This window comes from Vulpes lagopus, chromosome X (genome assembly GCF_018345385.1).
Source record: "Vulpes lagopus strain Blue_001 chromosome X, ASM1834538v1, whole genome shotgun sequence".
Taxonomy (NCBI): domain Eukaryota; kingdom Metazoa; phylum Chordata; class Mammalia; order Carnivora; family Canidae; genus Vulpes; species Vulpes lagopus.
The window spans coordinates 41,978,777-41,994,539 of record NC_054848.1 but is presented as its reverse complement, the minus strand read 5'-3'; the positions used below and the strand labels follow the sequence as shown (position 1 = coordinate 41,994,539).

At 51.7% G+C, this 15,763-nt stretch overlaps 1 protein-coding gene across 1 annotated transcript; it reads right to left on the bottom strand.

The window, feature by feature from the left end:
- Positions 1-813: 813 nt before the first annotated feature.
- SUV39H1 (suppressor of variegation 3-9 homolog 1) lies at positions 814-14,931 on the bottom strand. The gene is made up of 6 exons (XM_041741110.1): positions 14,713-14,931; positions 12,495-12,640; positions 9,923-10,585; positions 3,688-3,834; positions 3,476-3,605; positions 814-2,755 (listed from the first exon to the last, which is right to left on the bottom strand). Exons 1-6 carry the CDS (start codon positions 14,729-14,731, stop codon positions 2,622-2,624), a joined length of 1,239 nt encoding a protein of 412 aa, XP_041597044.1. The 5' UTR covers positions 14,732-14,931; the 3' UTR covers positions 814-2,621.
- Between the last annotated feature and the right edge of the window lie 832 nt (positions 14,932-15,763).

Genomic DNA, 15,763 nt, shown 5'->3' with positions numbered 1-15,763 from the left:
ACAGCCTATGAGTTAGTTGGGGTCTGTGTCCAGGTGCGAGATCTCTGAGCTGCTTGAAGATAGGTATCTCAAAGTATGAGGTCTCAGTGGCCTCGGGTCAACATCCAGGTATAAGATATATGGGCTGTTTGGAAGCCTGTGTCCTAAGTCACAATGCCTGACCCACTTAGGATTCTGTCACCTATAAGGTCTTCAAAATAGTTGGGTATCTGGGTCGCCGCATGTGAGGTTTCCTGAGCAAAGCAAAGGGCACTGGCTCATATTCCAACGGAGGGGTGATGAAATCAAGTTAATTGGAAAGGTCATCTCTGTTCTCTTTCTACCCTGGCACATATAGGCACTCAATAAATATTTGCAGAAAAAGCTACCCCTGGCATGCAAAGACTTTTCTCTTTGAATGCAGTAGATAGGCTTTATTGTTGTTTTTTAGATTTTATTTATTTATTCATGAGAGACACAGAAAGAGAAGCAGAGACATAGGCAGAGGGAGAAGCAGGCTCCATGCAGGGAGCCCCATGTGGGACTCAATCTCTGGTCTCCAGGATCACACCCTGGGCCAGAGGCAGCGCTAAACCGCTGAGCCACCTGGGCTGCCCAGTAGATAGGCTTTCGGTTTAAAGCCTCTAAGAAAAGGGAGGGTCCAGCTCTAATTAGATCATATTTCTGTATTTCTACTGTATTTCTCTTTTTTGTTTATGGCAAGTGATAATGGTTTGTCCATTAAGGCAGCAAGATTTAGTTTTTTTTAAGGTTTATTTATTTTAGAGAGCAAAAGTACACGCCAGTGAGCATGGGGGAGGGGCAGAGGAAGAGGGATAGAGAATCTCAAGTAGACTCTGCACTAAGCACAGAGCCCAAAGCAGGGCTCGAGTTCATGACCCCGAGATCACGACCTGAGTTGATGTCTAAGATTCGGACACTCAACTGACTGTACCACACAGGTGCCCCTGATTTAGTTTGCTTTTTCAGTACACTTTAAAAGTTTGGTTTAAAAAGCTTATTTTAGCTCACATTATGTAGATGATGGTGCAAGTGGTACCCTATTGGGAACATTACAGCAGATGGCTGCAGTCTGAGGAAAATGTTCCTGGGCCCCAGCACCCACCATTTTCAATGAACCCCCAACCCCCACCTATTTAAGGTCTTCAATCCCCACACCTTGGTTTGTTCAATGATTTGTTTTATTGATGCCCACCCTTGGCTAGGTTGGGCCAAGGGATATACAAGAGGAGAATCAGATTCAGTCCATGCCTGAAGGTCAGTCTGGGGGCAGGGAGCACAGACACAGACACAGACAGACACACAGATCTGGCACCTGGTGGCAGGGCACACAGTCTCACGTAGGGGCACTCTGAGCACATGTAGTCAGGGAAGGCTTCCTAGAGAAGACCTCATGGGGGAAGCAAGGGGCAAGGCAGCCATCAGAGCCTTTGCCTTGTGTATATTTGTGGACAGGTCACTTTTGAGACCAGTGGACCCAAGGTGAGTGCAGAGGGCTTGGGGGCTGAGGCCAGCAGGTGGCAGAGACTTCCCTCTTACCTTACCATACTCTCATGGGTAAACCATGGCTGCCCCCTGCCAGTCTTGGCCTGTACTTTGCCTTCTGCCACATGCACCCTTTCCTGGGGTCCACCTTCATAGTTTTCAAGGCTTCCCTGAGACAATCCACATGGATCAGGTGCTCTGCCCAGTGCCTGGCACCTCATCAACACCCCCATCAATGCACATTTTTGTCCTAAGTGCTATCTACAGCCTAGCTAGGTCCTGGTTCCAGCACTAAGAAGTCCCAGCAGTCATCATGCCCCAGGTCAGAGCTCCCAGTACCCTCCACTCTCAAAAGCCCTGGGTGCCTTTTTTATATGCACTCCCAGAGACAGAGTTCAGACCCAGTCCACCTCAAGGGCTGGCAAAGTCTGGACTACGTTCCTCTCACTGGTCAGTGGGCCGTGGGCACCCACTTCTCTTCCAGTGGCATAGGAGTGTCCACTTCTCAGATGTGCAACCCTGAAAAAGAGACCCTACAGCTCTTAGGCCCAACACTAGCCAGCACAGGAGCATGAGCTTTAAAAAGCAGCCACAGCCCCTAGCCCTGGAGATCCTCTTTCTTTCACTAGCACAAAGTTTCTATGGTAGGGGAAACAAGAGGGCTGGGAACTCAGGCTCTAATGTCAGCCTGCCCTGGGGCTGCTTCCCCACACCCTTGGGGCAGTAGGGAGAGGGCCTGCAACAGACCTCTCAAGCTCCAGGCAGAAGCAGGTGCAAAAACAAACATTCTTCTGTTCTGGGGCCAGGCTGAGGTTCACCCCTTAGACCTCCTTGATTAGGCCATGAATCAAAAACCGCAGAAAGTCCTGGTGTTCAAAAATTACTTTTGAAGGTGGGTAGGGATTTGTAAGTGCAACCCACAGATAGGGCTGGGATGGGGAAAGGGGACTCCTAGAGTCAGTCCTCACCGTAACCCCACATCCCCAAGCACGGGGCAGGTGGGAACAGGTGGGGGCAGGTAGAGGCAGGCAGGAGGCCCTGGCAGTCATTCCTCAACAGGAGGGCAGCAGTGGGTGGGTGGGTGGGGCGGGCAGGCGGCTTTAGGCCCCCACTGTCTGGCCTCAGACTTCAAAGGGCTAGAAGAGGTATTTGCGGCAGGATTCAGTCCCACACTTGCATTCAATACGGACCCGCTTCTTGGGGGAGCCGGGGAGCCCGGCCAGGCCAAAGTTGGAGTCCATGCGAGTGCTCTCCATGTCCACGGGGTCCACTGTGGAGTCACAGCCAGGGAGGGCAGGAGGGGGAGGGGACTTGTTAGAAGGCCAAGGTGAAGTGTCCCGCTGCCCTTTTCACCATGAGACCCAGGAATCTTGGGTGCTGGGAGCACATCTGGGATTTAGGTCAGGAGGGGGTTGTGGGCTTGGTGGTTTGGGGATAGGGCCAGGGATCAGCATTGGAGGGGTGTTCAGGTGTTGGGAAGATGGCCAGGAATTGGGGGTTCTGGAGGAAGGCAGGGGTTTGTCAGGGGAAGGGCCAAGTCAGAAGTCAGAAATGGTCACCTAGACATCCAGAGGGGCATCTAAACTCTCCTGTCAAAGATCCCAACCTGGAGTATGTCAGAGGTAGCTAGTTTGTCAAGAAGGGGACTGGCTGGAGGCCACAAGAGTATCTAGATGCTTGGAATGAGCAAGGCCAAGGGGGTTAGGAGTGGGGAGAATTGGGAGGACTAAGGAAATTCAGATGAGTCAGGAGGAGTGTCTTAAGTCTTGAACCAAACATCCTCCCCCAGGAGTCTTGGGAGAAGTCTGTGTGAGTGTCTCAGGGTTGGGGTCCAGGGGCTGGAAATGAGGGGACTCCCGAGACAGGCAGAGGTCCAGGAGTCCAGATGGGACACTGGGAATCCGGAAGAGCATCCTAAAGCTCCCTGGGGAGGGGTCCTTGTGTCCCATGTCACTGTGTGCCCCTGCCCCCAGTCCCTTGCCACCCCCACCTTGCATGTTGTAATCAAAGGTGAGCTCCTCGCCTGCCCGGATGGTTCTTGTGGCAAAGAAAGCGATGCGGGGCAGTCGCTCATCAAGGTTGTCTATGAAGACGTTGTACACCTGGAGGTTGGGGTCACACTAGGCAAAAAAGAACAGCGGGAAGGTGAGGAGGGGCCCCAGCCTGCTCCTCCCGACCCCCGCCCACCTGCGGGGTACCCACACTGTGGTTGACAAAATGGGAGATGTTGCCATAATAGGCGGCATCCACGGTGTACACGTCCTCCACGTAGTCCAGGTCGAAGAGGTAGGTGGCGCCCTGGCGGTCGTAGATCTGGCCCCGCCGCTCCGCCTCCTCTGAGGTAATGATCTGGGGAGAGGGCCATGGGGGAGGGGAGAATGGCCAAAAAGGCTCAGGAAAACCAGCACAGCTCCTAAGCCCAGGCCCAGTGGGGCTAGGAGGTATGGGCACATGGAGATCTGCAATGCAGAGGGTCTCTCAGTGCCCTGAAAGAGGGGCTGGGCCTCAGCTGCCTGTCACCCATCCCTCCTCAGGCCTCCTGATGGCGTGGCGTCCCTCAATGGTGGATGGAGGCTGGCCACAAGGTCCAGCAGTGAGAGAGAGAGAGAGAGAGATCCATAGTGAGACATAGTGAGGCGATCAAGGGCAAGAAAAGGACCCAGAGCTCACAGGGAGGGGTGGGTGTTAGGGGGAGGAAGAGAGAGGTGCAAGAAAGCCTGAGGTGCCGTGAGACTCAGTACAAGAGAAGGCACCAGTGTTGGACTGCGCACAAGGCGGTGAGGAGGACACGGAGAGGAGAAAGCGGCCTGGACCCGTGGGAAAGGGAGACAGAATGAATGGGAAAGAGACTCAGACAAGAGAGCTCGAGGCAGAGACTTAAAAGCAGACAGAATCTTATTATGAAAGAGCCTGGTCCAGAGAGAAGATCAAGACCCTTGCTGAGAGTCTGAGATGGCAAGAACGAAGCTAAGGCCAAAATCTCAGAAGACGAAAGGAGGCAAGAGCAGGGGTGAGAGCTCTTCCTCGGCCCTAATGCTGAGCAGTGCCAGCAACTGGGACCTAAGACAGTAGTAGAGATTTCCTCCTCCCCAGCTGGATCTCTGGCTGTCCTGGAAAGCCCCCGCCTCTCCGCCCCTCATGTCCCCTCTTCCTCCTTGGGCCCACCACAGCCTTCTGGTAATCCCTAAGAGGAGTCAACCATGCCCTACTCTGGAGGAGGGTCCCACGGGACCCGAGACTGCCCCCTCTTCAGCCTGGAGTGCCTCCAGACCAGGGCAGATCTCATTCTCCACCCCTGGGCTTCCTGCTACCTCTGCCCACCCCTCAGAGACAAGTGCCCACACAGTGAAAAGCAGAAACACCAAAGTACCATTTTTACTCTGCCGTCTAGCCCAGTGACCTATCCTCTCTTTCAATAGTCCTAGAGGCAACTCAAATACTCTTCCCCCCACACCCCTTCTTCCCTCTCCTTTCATCAGAGACCCATTGGCCACCACCACCCCTGCCACATGACACAACCCCAAACCTGCCCTGGCTTCCCTCCTTGCTCACCCTCATGCCAGCTGCGACCATGCTCTTCCTACTTCCAGTCCTGGCCACCCTCCATTTTCTCTAGCCAGGACAGCTGCACTAGTGTCCTCACTGTCTCCTCCCTGCCTCTTAAACCAGCACCTCCATCCTCTGCTCCAGGCCAAATCCTAATCAAGACCAAGGTCTATCCCTCGGGCCACAAGGCTTACTGCCCTGGACTCCGGCTCCACTGAGGAACCTGGCCTCCCCCACACTCCAAATTTGTGCTTGTTCATTCGTTAATTTATTCACTGGATTTTTATGAGGCCTACCCTGTGCCTGGTCCCAGCATGCAGGGGACAGTGTCTGCAGGGGGAGACACAGGGACCAGGCCTGGTCCTGGCCCTCTGGGTCACAGCCTGGTGAAAGAGAGATGGACTCGGATACCCTGATGCAAGATGCTGATCAGAAACACTGCTTAGGGTTCCCAGGGCAATAAGAGAGCAATACACTATCTAAAGCAAGCTACAGGTCATAAAAGGGCTTTGACAGCAGGTGAAGAGTGGGGACTCTCTCCTGAGTGTTGCAACAGGAGCCACAGAAGTGGTCTGAGGAGGAGTACATCAAGGTCTGTCTCCCTCCACCTCCCGAAAACACATACTCTTTGTGGGGTCAGCACAACAGATGTTACTTCTCTGCAGCATTCCTGACCCTCCTGATCCCCAGTGGCTATGAGGAAGCTGCTGCCTTTCTGAAGCTCTCTGAAGGCCTGGACTGAAGGGCAGTTTCTGCTGGCTCATGAGCATGCTGGGTAGCATCTAAGCCAGCTTTTTCCTTTCTACATCCTCCCCAGTCTCCATCTTCCCGCCTGTTCTGCCTCTACCTGCTCCCTGAGTCTCACCAAGAGTGAGTCACACGGTGAGCCCTCCAGGGCATAAACGGCTCCTTCTCCAGTCTTCTTTCCAGTCCTACTCTGTGAGGGCAGGCCTACCCTGAAAATTTGGGAACAGAGCAAACCATGTCCCTGCTCCCTAGCAGGTCTCCAGAATGACTGGGGAAGGCAGATGGGCTAGAAGCTGGCAGCCTGGAAAGGGGGTTGACAGTGAACAGGACTCAGAAGACTCAGGGTCAGGCTGCTGCCCTGCCCCCATTCTGGATTTGGGATCCTGAATGTTCTCTCCTTCTGCCAGTTTCTTCAGCCAAAAACAAAACAAAACAAAAAACCTTCTACCAGGTCTGGCAGCACACCAGTTTTAGACACTTGGGCCCTTTTTTACCCACTTTATTAGCTTGATGACTCTGAGTCTGTTACTATACCTCTCTGGGCCTCGGCTCTCATCTGTAGAATGGGGATGACAATGACAGTAACATCAACCCAAAAGGAGCCCTTGTAAAGCTCCAACACAATCAGGGATGTGAAAGAGATTTCTGTTCTTGACACTGAGCACTGTTAGGAATGGTTATGAGTACCAGTCTTATCCCAGTAGAACATGCTCCCTTGTTTTTATGTGCCCTTTCCCAAGAAGGGAAATGCTGCTAATTAAATGACACACCGTCATTTAATTAAACTAATTAAGTGGGATGCATGTTCATTTCAGTGTTGGTAAAATATGAAGCAAATGCTTGTCTTAGAATGGATAAACTAGGCTGTTGTTCTCTGCTGGGCAAAGGTGGGGATGTTCTGATGGAACATGGAAGGGTGCAAAGGAGAGGAGGGGCAGCTCACATGGAAGGACTGCTGGTGCAGAGCCAGGAGGGCATATGTCATGTCCAGATTGTAGGAGAGCACAGCAGCGGCCAGACATGGAGTGCATGCCTTCTATTATGTGACACCAGGAAGAGTCTGGGACAGCACCAGTAACTGAATAAATTAATACTTCTATAATGAAATCTATGAATATTCATCCCAAGTAGGATCTCAGTAGGCTACAAACAGGCCTGGATCAGGTCTGGTCAGGTTTTACAGCCAGATGGGTTATAAAAGACTGGGTTTTCTGAGCATTTTGGATTTTCTGAATTTTAGACTGTAATGGCTAATGTTTATCAAAAACTTACTGTTTAAGTGCTTCTTCCAATTGCTTCACATATCACAACTCATTTAATTCTTAGAACAAGTGAATGGTGTGGGTGCTATCACCACTCCTATGCTACAGACTGGGAAACAGACACACAGAGGGTAAGTGCTGCTGAGCAGTGGAGCTAGGCTCCAACCTCAGGCAGTCAGGCTACAGCGCCCACCCTCCCAACCATCCATCTGACTGCGCTGCCTCCTCATAGGGGATGCAAGAAGAGGAGCTTGGCTCTGGCAGTTTTGGGGGGCCTGTGGTGCCATCAGGAGGCCCCGTAGGCCTGATGATGTCAGACGGGGGCCTGGAAGTCACAGAATGTGGCAGGAGGGAGGCTGAGAAAAGCTTGAGGAGAATGTGTGTGGAGCAAGGAAGACAGGGTGAGAAGCCCCAAAAGCCCCCATGTTGACAGCATGAAACACTACAGACACTAAGGAAGAGCAGCCAGAACAGCATCCTGACCAGGGGGGTCTAGGGGGCTGTGGACTCTCCCTCCTCTTTACTTGTCAGGATCCTCTGTGTTATAAAGAGTTTTTCCTCGAGAGTGTCAGTACAGTGAGGCTGAGGACACTCCCTTCTCTGGACCTCCCCTAGAACTGGCAGGTTCCTGTGGGAGCTGGATGCCTCCTCCTCCAGACTGTCAGGGGCTCTGGAGTGTGCACATGTCCTCCTTCAGACTGGGGACATCCCTCTGGGCTGTTAACGTCTCTTCCACTGTTAGCACCCCTCTCAGATCTAGACACCTCCTCCAGACTGTCAGGATCCTGAGGGTGTGGACACTTTCTCCAGGCTGTCAGAGTTCTCTTAGGTGTAGGCCTGATCTCCTTCAGACTGTCCCAATACCTCTGGGGTGAGGACACTTCTTTTTCTGGACTGTCAGGATGGTATGGGTATGGACACTTCCTAAGTTGCACTGCCAGGGTCCTCTGGAGTGTGGAGAGCTTGCTCTCTGCCTCCAGGTCACTCTGGGATGTAGACACCTCTTCCCACAAATTATCAGGACCCCTGCCCCAGACTGTCAGGAGCCCTCTGGGGTATGGCCACCTCTTCCTTCCTCCAGACCTTCGATGTGTAGACATTTCTTCCACCAGACCATCAAGATTATCTGAGTGTAGACTTCTTGTCTAGACTGTCAGGGTCCTCTGAAGTGCAGACTGCTCTACCTCTAGATTACCTCTGCCCCCTAGGGTTATGACCCTCTCTACTTTATGGTTCATTTCTGGGACTCTCTCCTCTCCCATCAGTGTCATTACAGTGTGGACACCTTCAAGTATGTGTCCTTTGGCCAATTTCTGTCACTTCCCAACTATATCACACCTCTAAGAGACCTTTAAAAATATGAAGGTATTTGGGGTTGTCACCATTACAGCACACTCCTGGATTTAAATGGTCAAGGTCCAGGGATGTTAAATGTTCCCCCAATGCATGAGATGGTCCTAAATAAAAAGAACTGCTCCACCCCAGATGCACATCACATCCCACTTTAGCACATGACACTTGTATTACAGACACTTGCTGGTTATTCTCACAAACTCATTTTGTTTTCCACCAGGGCACATGACTCAATCACACTTCCTAGCCTCCCTTGCACGAAGGTAAGGCCAGTCACTCGGTTCCAGTCAGTCAGCATGGGCAGAAGTGATGGGTACTATGTCCAAGCCTGGCCCATTAGCAATCTCCCCTTCTACCACGACTCTCAGCCTACTTGCCAGCAATGCTGAGTGAGGACTGCCAGCGGCTCCAAGGCACAGCAAAGGCACAAGAGGGAAGAAGCCTTCCACACCATTGTGTGGAAGGATACTACTCAAATAGCCATGTAGGACTGTTACATTTCTAATGTGTAAAGCCACTAAGATCTGGGGGTTATATGGTAGGTGGCTAGTCTGCCTAATACAGCTGACCCTTGAACAACACATTGAACTATGTGGGTCCACTTACATGAACATTTCTTTTTTTGATAAATACAGTATAGTACTGTAAATGTTACTTTCTCTTCCTTATTATTTTTCTTAACACTTTCTTTTCTCTAGCTTACTTTCTTGTAAGAATACAAAATACAAAACATATGCTATGTATAATATATATTAAAATACAAAAATAAATAAATAAAATAAAATAAAATAAAATACAAATATAAAATAATGTGTATAATAGTATATATAATACATATAAAATATGTATTAATCAACTATGTTATTGTAAGGTCAACAGTACACTACTAGTAGCTAAGTTTCTGGGGAGTCAGAAGTTACATGCAGATTTGACTAAGAGGGAGATGTCAGGGGAGGATAACTGCCCCCCCCACCATGTTGTTCTAGGGTCAACTGTATACCCTGCCTTTCCCCAGTGTCCTGCAAATCTGGAGGAAGAGGCAGCCAACATAAGGCATGTCTATGTCCTACTCCAGAGTGTTCATGTTCAGATTAGTAAAAGATGCTCCTCCTGGTCAAACACTGCTTGGTGGTAAGCTGAGCCCTTGCAAAACAAGTAGTGCCTTTTCAAGTAGTGCCTTTTCAGGTGACACAACCCTATGCAGACCATATGGGCTGTTAAAAGGAACACTCCCTAGATTTCAGTTCCTGCTTTCCTATTCAATAGGTACCCTTATGAGGTCAACCAGTCCAGAAGTCTATTTCAGCATGCTTTCAACTACCAGCTGGATATCCGCGCCCCTGCCAGGATGTCCCTATCAACACTCAGGTTAACCGCCCCCACTTTTCCCTGAACAGGAAAAGCAGGGACATGGCCGGCATACAGTGAGGCGAGCTGGGCGCACACAATGGAAACACAACGGTGGGAAGAGCTGCGCGCGCGTGTGCGCGCGCGCACACACACACACACATTGGGTCCCGGCTCCCTACCTCTCCCACGTACTCCATGACGAAACTGTTCTTGCGGATCTTCTCCAGCGTACGGACGCCCCAGCCACGCCCGTCATCCGTGCGGAAGATGCAGAGGTCATAGCGGATGCCCTTCTGTACCACACGGTTGGGGCAGTCATAGCCACAGCGGCAGCGGGAGTTGCACTCGTAGATGGGCAGCCCGGCACGCAGCCGCACCTGACCCTGGTCATTGTAGGCAAACTTGTGCAGCGATGCCCCAGGGCAGCAGCCTCCAGCGGGGGCCCACAGACAGTCCTGGCACTCACAGCCCACCGCCACCTGGTTGAGGGTGATGCCCTCACCAACACGGTACTCATTGATGTATACGAAAGCCCGCGGGGGGCCGTCCAGGTCCACCTCGTTCTCCACAGTGATGCGTCCCAGGTGGCTGCGCTTGGCATTGAGCTCCTGCTCCCAGCGCCGGAGCGCCCGCCTCTGCTTGGCTTTCTGTACCAGGTAGTTGGCCAAGCTTGGGTCCAGGTGCCGGGGGGGCTTTGATCGCTGGTGCCGCCGGAGCAGCTCCCTTTCTAAGTCCTTGTGGAACTGCTTGAGAATGCGTACACACTTGAGATTCTGCCGTGGCTCCCAGGTGCTCTCTGAGTCTGGGTATCCACGCCATTTTACCAGGTAATACTCTTGTTCCTGTTGGGGGACCAGGGGATGGGGGCACCATAAGTGGCGATACCCTTGGACCAGCCCTTGTGGGACTTCCATCTCAAAGCTAGTGGATAACACCCAAACTATTCCCGTCACCTTTTCTGGAATGACTCCATGTGGTGGTTAAAAAAGCACTGGTTTCGGGGCGCCTGGGTAGCTCAGTCAGTTAAGCATCTACCCTCAGCTCAGGTTATGATCCTGGGATCAAGCCCCATATCTGGCTCCCTGCTCAGCAGGGAGTCTGTTTCTCCCTCCCTCTCTGCCCCCCCCCCCGCCCCCTGAGCTCCTTCTCTCAAATAAAATATTTTTTTAGGGGATCCCTGGGTGGCGCAGCGGTTTGGCGCCTGCCTTTGGCCCAGGGCGCGATCCTGGAGACCCGGGATCGAATCCCACATCGGGCTCCCGGTGCATGGAGCCTGCTTCTCTCTCTGCCTGTGTCTCTGCCTCTCTCTCTCTCTCTGTGACTATCATAAATAAATAAAAATTAAAAAAAAAAAATATTTTTTTAAATTATTTTTACAAAAAGCATGGGCTCTAGAGTAAGGATCCCTAGGTTCAAATCTCACTCTCCCCCTTATTACAGTCTAAATTCCAAGTTTTAATTTAATCTACTCCCTCCTATCTCTTTCCTCTCATCAGTCCCTCCTTCTAAGCTCTTCAGGCCCGAACTCTTGGAAGTCATAACCTTGACTTCTCTTTCTCATTCCCCACATCTACCCCCAGCAAATCCTGGCAGCCTCACCTTTCAACTACATCCAGAATCCAACCACTTCAAACCACTGTCACTGCTACCACCATCATCACTTGCCTGGATTACAGTAGTAGGCGTCCTCACTGGTCTCCTCCGTTCCACCCTTGCCCCCTACAATCTGTTCTCCACTCAGCAGGCAGAGGGATATTTTCTTGCAGAGAGCAGCTTTGGGTACAGTTTAACTACATAGATTCTACAGGTAGAAACCCTGGGTACAAATTCGGAATCTATGGCTCCCTGGCTATGTGGCCTTAGGCAAGTTATTTAACTTTGCTGACCCTTGGTTTCCCCATCTATACATAAGGGGAAAAAAAAGCTGACATTTTTGTAGCATTCAGTATGTAGCAAGTACTCTTCTAAGTAACTTCTACATCTTATTAACTAATCTAACCCTCACAACTCTTTATGAGCTAGATACTGTTTATTAGTTGTCTCCATTTTATAAATGAGGAAAATGAACCACAGAAAATTTGGATAAGTATCCCAGGGTTATAGGGCCAAAATTTGAACCCAACCATACTGGCTCCAATCTGTTCTCTTTATCCTGCCATTGCCTCCTCTGGCAATGGCAACAGTTCCCCCACAGAGCTGTTTGGGGGATTAAATGGGTTTCTGAGAGGAAGTGCCAGCATACTGAATGTGCTTCAATAATCACTAGCTAGGGTAGCCCCGGTGGCGCAGCGGTTTAGCGCCGCCTGCAGCCCAGGGCGTGATCCTGGAGACCCTGGATCGAGTCCCACCTCAGGCTCTTTGGATGATGCCTGTTTCTCCCTCTGCCCGTGTCTCTGCCTCTCTCTCTCTCTGTCTCTATGAATAAATAAATAAAATCTTTAAAAAAAATCACTAGCTATCAACATCTCCATTTCTGCACTCAACATCTCAATCTTTGCACTTGGTTTGTATTCCTATGGAGGTGGGAAGACTTATTTGGGGATTCATTCTGGCTCCTGCCCCTCTGAGAAAGCCACTTAATTTCCTCACCTGCACAATGAGGATGATAAGAAGTCCTACTAAACCTAATTTTTTAAGATCAGAGAACATTCCCTTTGGAAACAGATGCAGGAAGTGGGGGTGGAGGAAAGAGGGAAGTAAGCCAGCTTCCTTGAGACACCCCTGCCCTGGCCATGGGCACCCCAGACTCACGCGTATCTTCTTGTAATCACACAGGTACTCGACTTCAAAGTCATAGAGATTCCTCTTGGAGATGCCGAGGGCAGGGCAGGAGAGCTTGGCCAGACGGCACAGGTCCTGTAGCTGATTCCAAGACGACTTGCAACACACACTGCAGCCTAGAACAAGGAGGCCAGAAAGAACTTACTGGGTATCCTGCTGAAGGCACAGATCAAAGGGGACCCCAAATCCTTTCTGGGACTTCCAAAGAACTGCCTCAGAGTCAGTGAGATTTAATCCACAGGCTTTCTCCATGCTGAGACCCTTCTACATAAAAAATGTGCCACTTCCTTCAGCCCCAGTGCTCATTCCAAGGCCACCCTCCCCCGCAGCTGTAGCCCTCAAAGTGGGATCTGCTGCAGGAATTGTCCTAAAGGAATCTATTCCTAGAGCTTCCAACTCCCTCCATACTATTCCTAAAACTGCCTGCAAACCTGCAGTTGGGTTCAGGACCTAATCATCCCTCTCCCCACTTTGCAAAATAAAGAGAACAACCCCCAATCTCAGTAGGGTGCATTGCCCTGAGGGAACTGATGGGGCTGGGATTACAACCTGTAGGCCCCAAACAAAGGCTTAACTGGAAAGACAGGTCTGGAATCCCTTATCTGAAACTCCTGGGGCTACTTGTGTTTAGGAATTCAGATTTTTTTTTATTTTTACAAGTGTAGTCCGAGGTATACCCCATGCACTACCTAACACCCGCTATGTGGTCAGGGGCATCAAGCCATAATCAAACACATTAGTAATTCTGCAGCAAAAAATCTGAATTTTCTATATTAAATAGGAGAAATAAAGAGACAAGATAGTCCCACTTTATAGTCTAGTTTTGCCCCTAAATGGCGCCAAACTTAAGTTTTCAGAGCTTTTTAGATTTCAAAATTATGAATGAGAGACTGTGGAATGGTATTAGATTTCAGGAAGCTTCCTTGAATGATTAGCCTGGGTGCCTTAAACCTACAAGGTGTATTTTTTCACACAGCATTTTAGCTTGCTGTCTCATCTACATTTCTGTGAAGGGTAAAGCTCACCCAAAGGAATACGCTCTGAATTCAGGAACCAGCAAAACAGTATAGGTTATTGACGATTCTTTTAAATATACCTGGAATGTTTCTGGTGCTATCAGAAATTTTCAAGACGCCGATTTAAAGGAAAGAAAAAGACTTCTGATTCAAGGCACAATGTGCTTTAAAGCCATTTTATCAAATCATTCCATAGAACACTAATTCCAAATGCAGTCAGTACTCATCCTATTTTTAATATCGTCTACCTCCTGTTAAAAAAATCACATTTGAACTCCTAATGAAATATTGCAGACGTCAACCTGAAAACGTACAAGAGCATTGCAAAATTATTTCGTGTGCACAACCCCCCCTCCACTGAGGCAGGCCTAGTGGAGACTCAGCCTGTGCCCACGCTTTCCTCTCCCTGTGATGCCTCTCCCTTTCAAGCCCCTTAACTTGCATTTGAAACCCCACTGAAGTGGTCCCAAACTAACCTCTCCAGCTGCTGGCTCCGCACTGACCACAGGTGGATTCCTACCTCTCAGAGGTCCCCCTCACACTGTGGAGGCCATCCTCCCCGCAGCTATCCTCACCCAGAGGAGCCCACCCTCCCCAACATACTGGAAAAGTCACCCCTCTTTCCCTACACACGAGGGAGTCCAGCTCTCCTATCAGAGAAGCCCCCTTTCCCCTCTTCCCTGGGGAGTCTTCTCTACAGCAAACCCTTTCCCCATCACGTGGAAAGGAGATACCCTCACCCTGAAGAGTCCTCTGTCCCCCACTCTGAAAAGGAGGTCCGTCCCCTTCCCTTCCCTCCCCTTCCGGCGTCTCGCGTGGACACCAACCGGGTAACGGTCACTGGCGGCCGATTTTCCCGCGCGCGGGTGCGGCCTCCCCGACAAGCCCCCGCGCGTGCGCGCGCCGACTGGTCGCGATCAAAGGCGCGCGCCCCCCTGCCGCGTCCCCACTTAGCCCCGCACCCGCCGCGTTCGGAGGCACGCGCCCCCTCCCCTCAGCCCCGCCCAGCCCCGCGCGCCAGGCCCGGGTTCCAAGAGCCCCATCCTTTCCGCGCCAAGCTTCCGGCTCCTGGCTCCGTGGCCTCAGACGCCGGGGCCCCAAGCCCGCGACGCCACCCCTCTAGCCCACCCGGCCCGGCCAGCAGGCCGGCGCCGCTACCGCCACTGCTTCACCTTTTAAATTTTCCGCCATCTTTCCCCACGGCTAACGACATTCGGGCCTAACCGGCCTCGCGAGAAGAGAGCTCGCGCGGGCGTGGCCGAGAACGCGCAGCCTATTGGCCGCACGGCGCCGCGAGCATCGCCCGCGCGGACCAACCGGCGAGCCGTGACCGGACCCCTCCCCGCTACCCCGCTCGGTCCCGAAGGCGGGTGCTCGCCAGCGCTTTCCCAGAGTGCGTCTGGGCGGCAGCGGCAGCGGCGGCAACTGAGGTTGCCGGAGGCCCTACCCGTACGCCGGTCTGTCTGTCACGCTGTCAGCCAATCACGTTGTCAGCCAGCCGCACGGGGGATTCTCCGTCCTGTCAGACCCCCAATTACCACCGTCACTCGGTCGTCACCACATTTTAACCCCAAGCTGGCCGTGACTCCCAAGATGGACTGTCACCACATACAGCTGCTCAGCCAGTCCCCAGACTTAAATCAGACAATGGGTCCATCACCGCAGACAACTGTTTAGTCAGACCCTGGTCCCCCACCCCCATTCACAGGGTCTGTCAGTAAACGGCAGCATCCGTTCGTGGCCAGCTGCGAGTCTTAAGGCAGACACGCGTTCCTAACGACTACACTGTTAGCCGGCCTATCATTCCCTCCGGCTGCCCCTTTTTCACACAGTCAAGCAGCCGGTCTCTCCATCTCTTGCTCTGGGGGCAGCCCTGAATCCCCCTGGGGAAACCCTCTCACAGCCACCAGCCGTGGCTCAGGTGGGCCTTGATTAGGTGAGGACAGGCTGTCATTGTCATCTGATGTCGCCCTCTCAGGCAGTCACACTGTCCAGTGTCGGTCAATATTTAATTCCCTCGGGTTACTCCTCATTCACGCCATGATCAATTATTCCCTCAAAGAAATAGTCACAGCAACTAAAGCCTCCATGCCGCCTGACAGTGGGTCAGCAGTCTGTCACTTCTCAGCGAGGTATGCCCACCATTGGTCAGTCATTTGGTCAGTCTCCGTGGGGCTCCCTCCAGGCGGCTGTGATTCCAACCTGATACAGCCATCCAGTCAG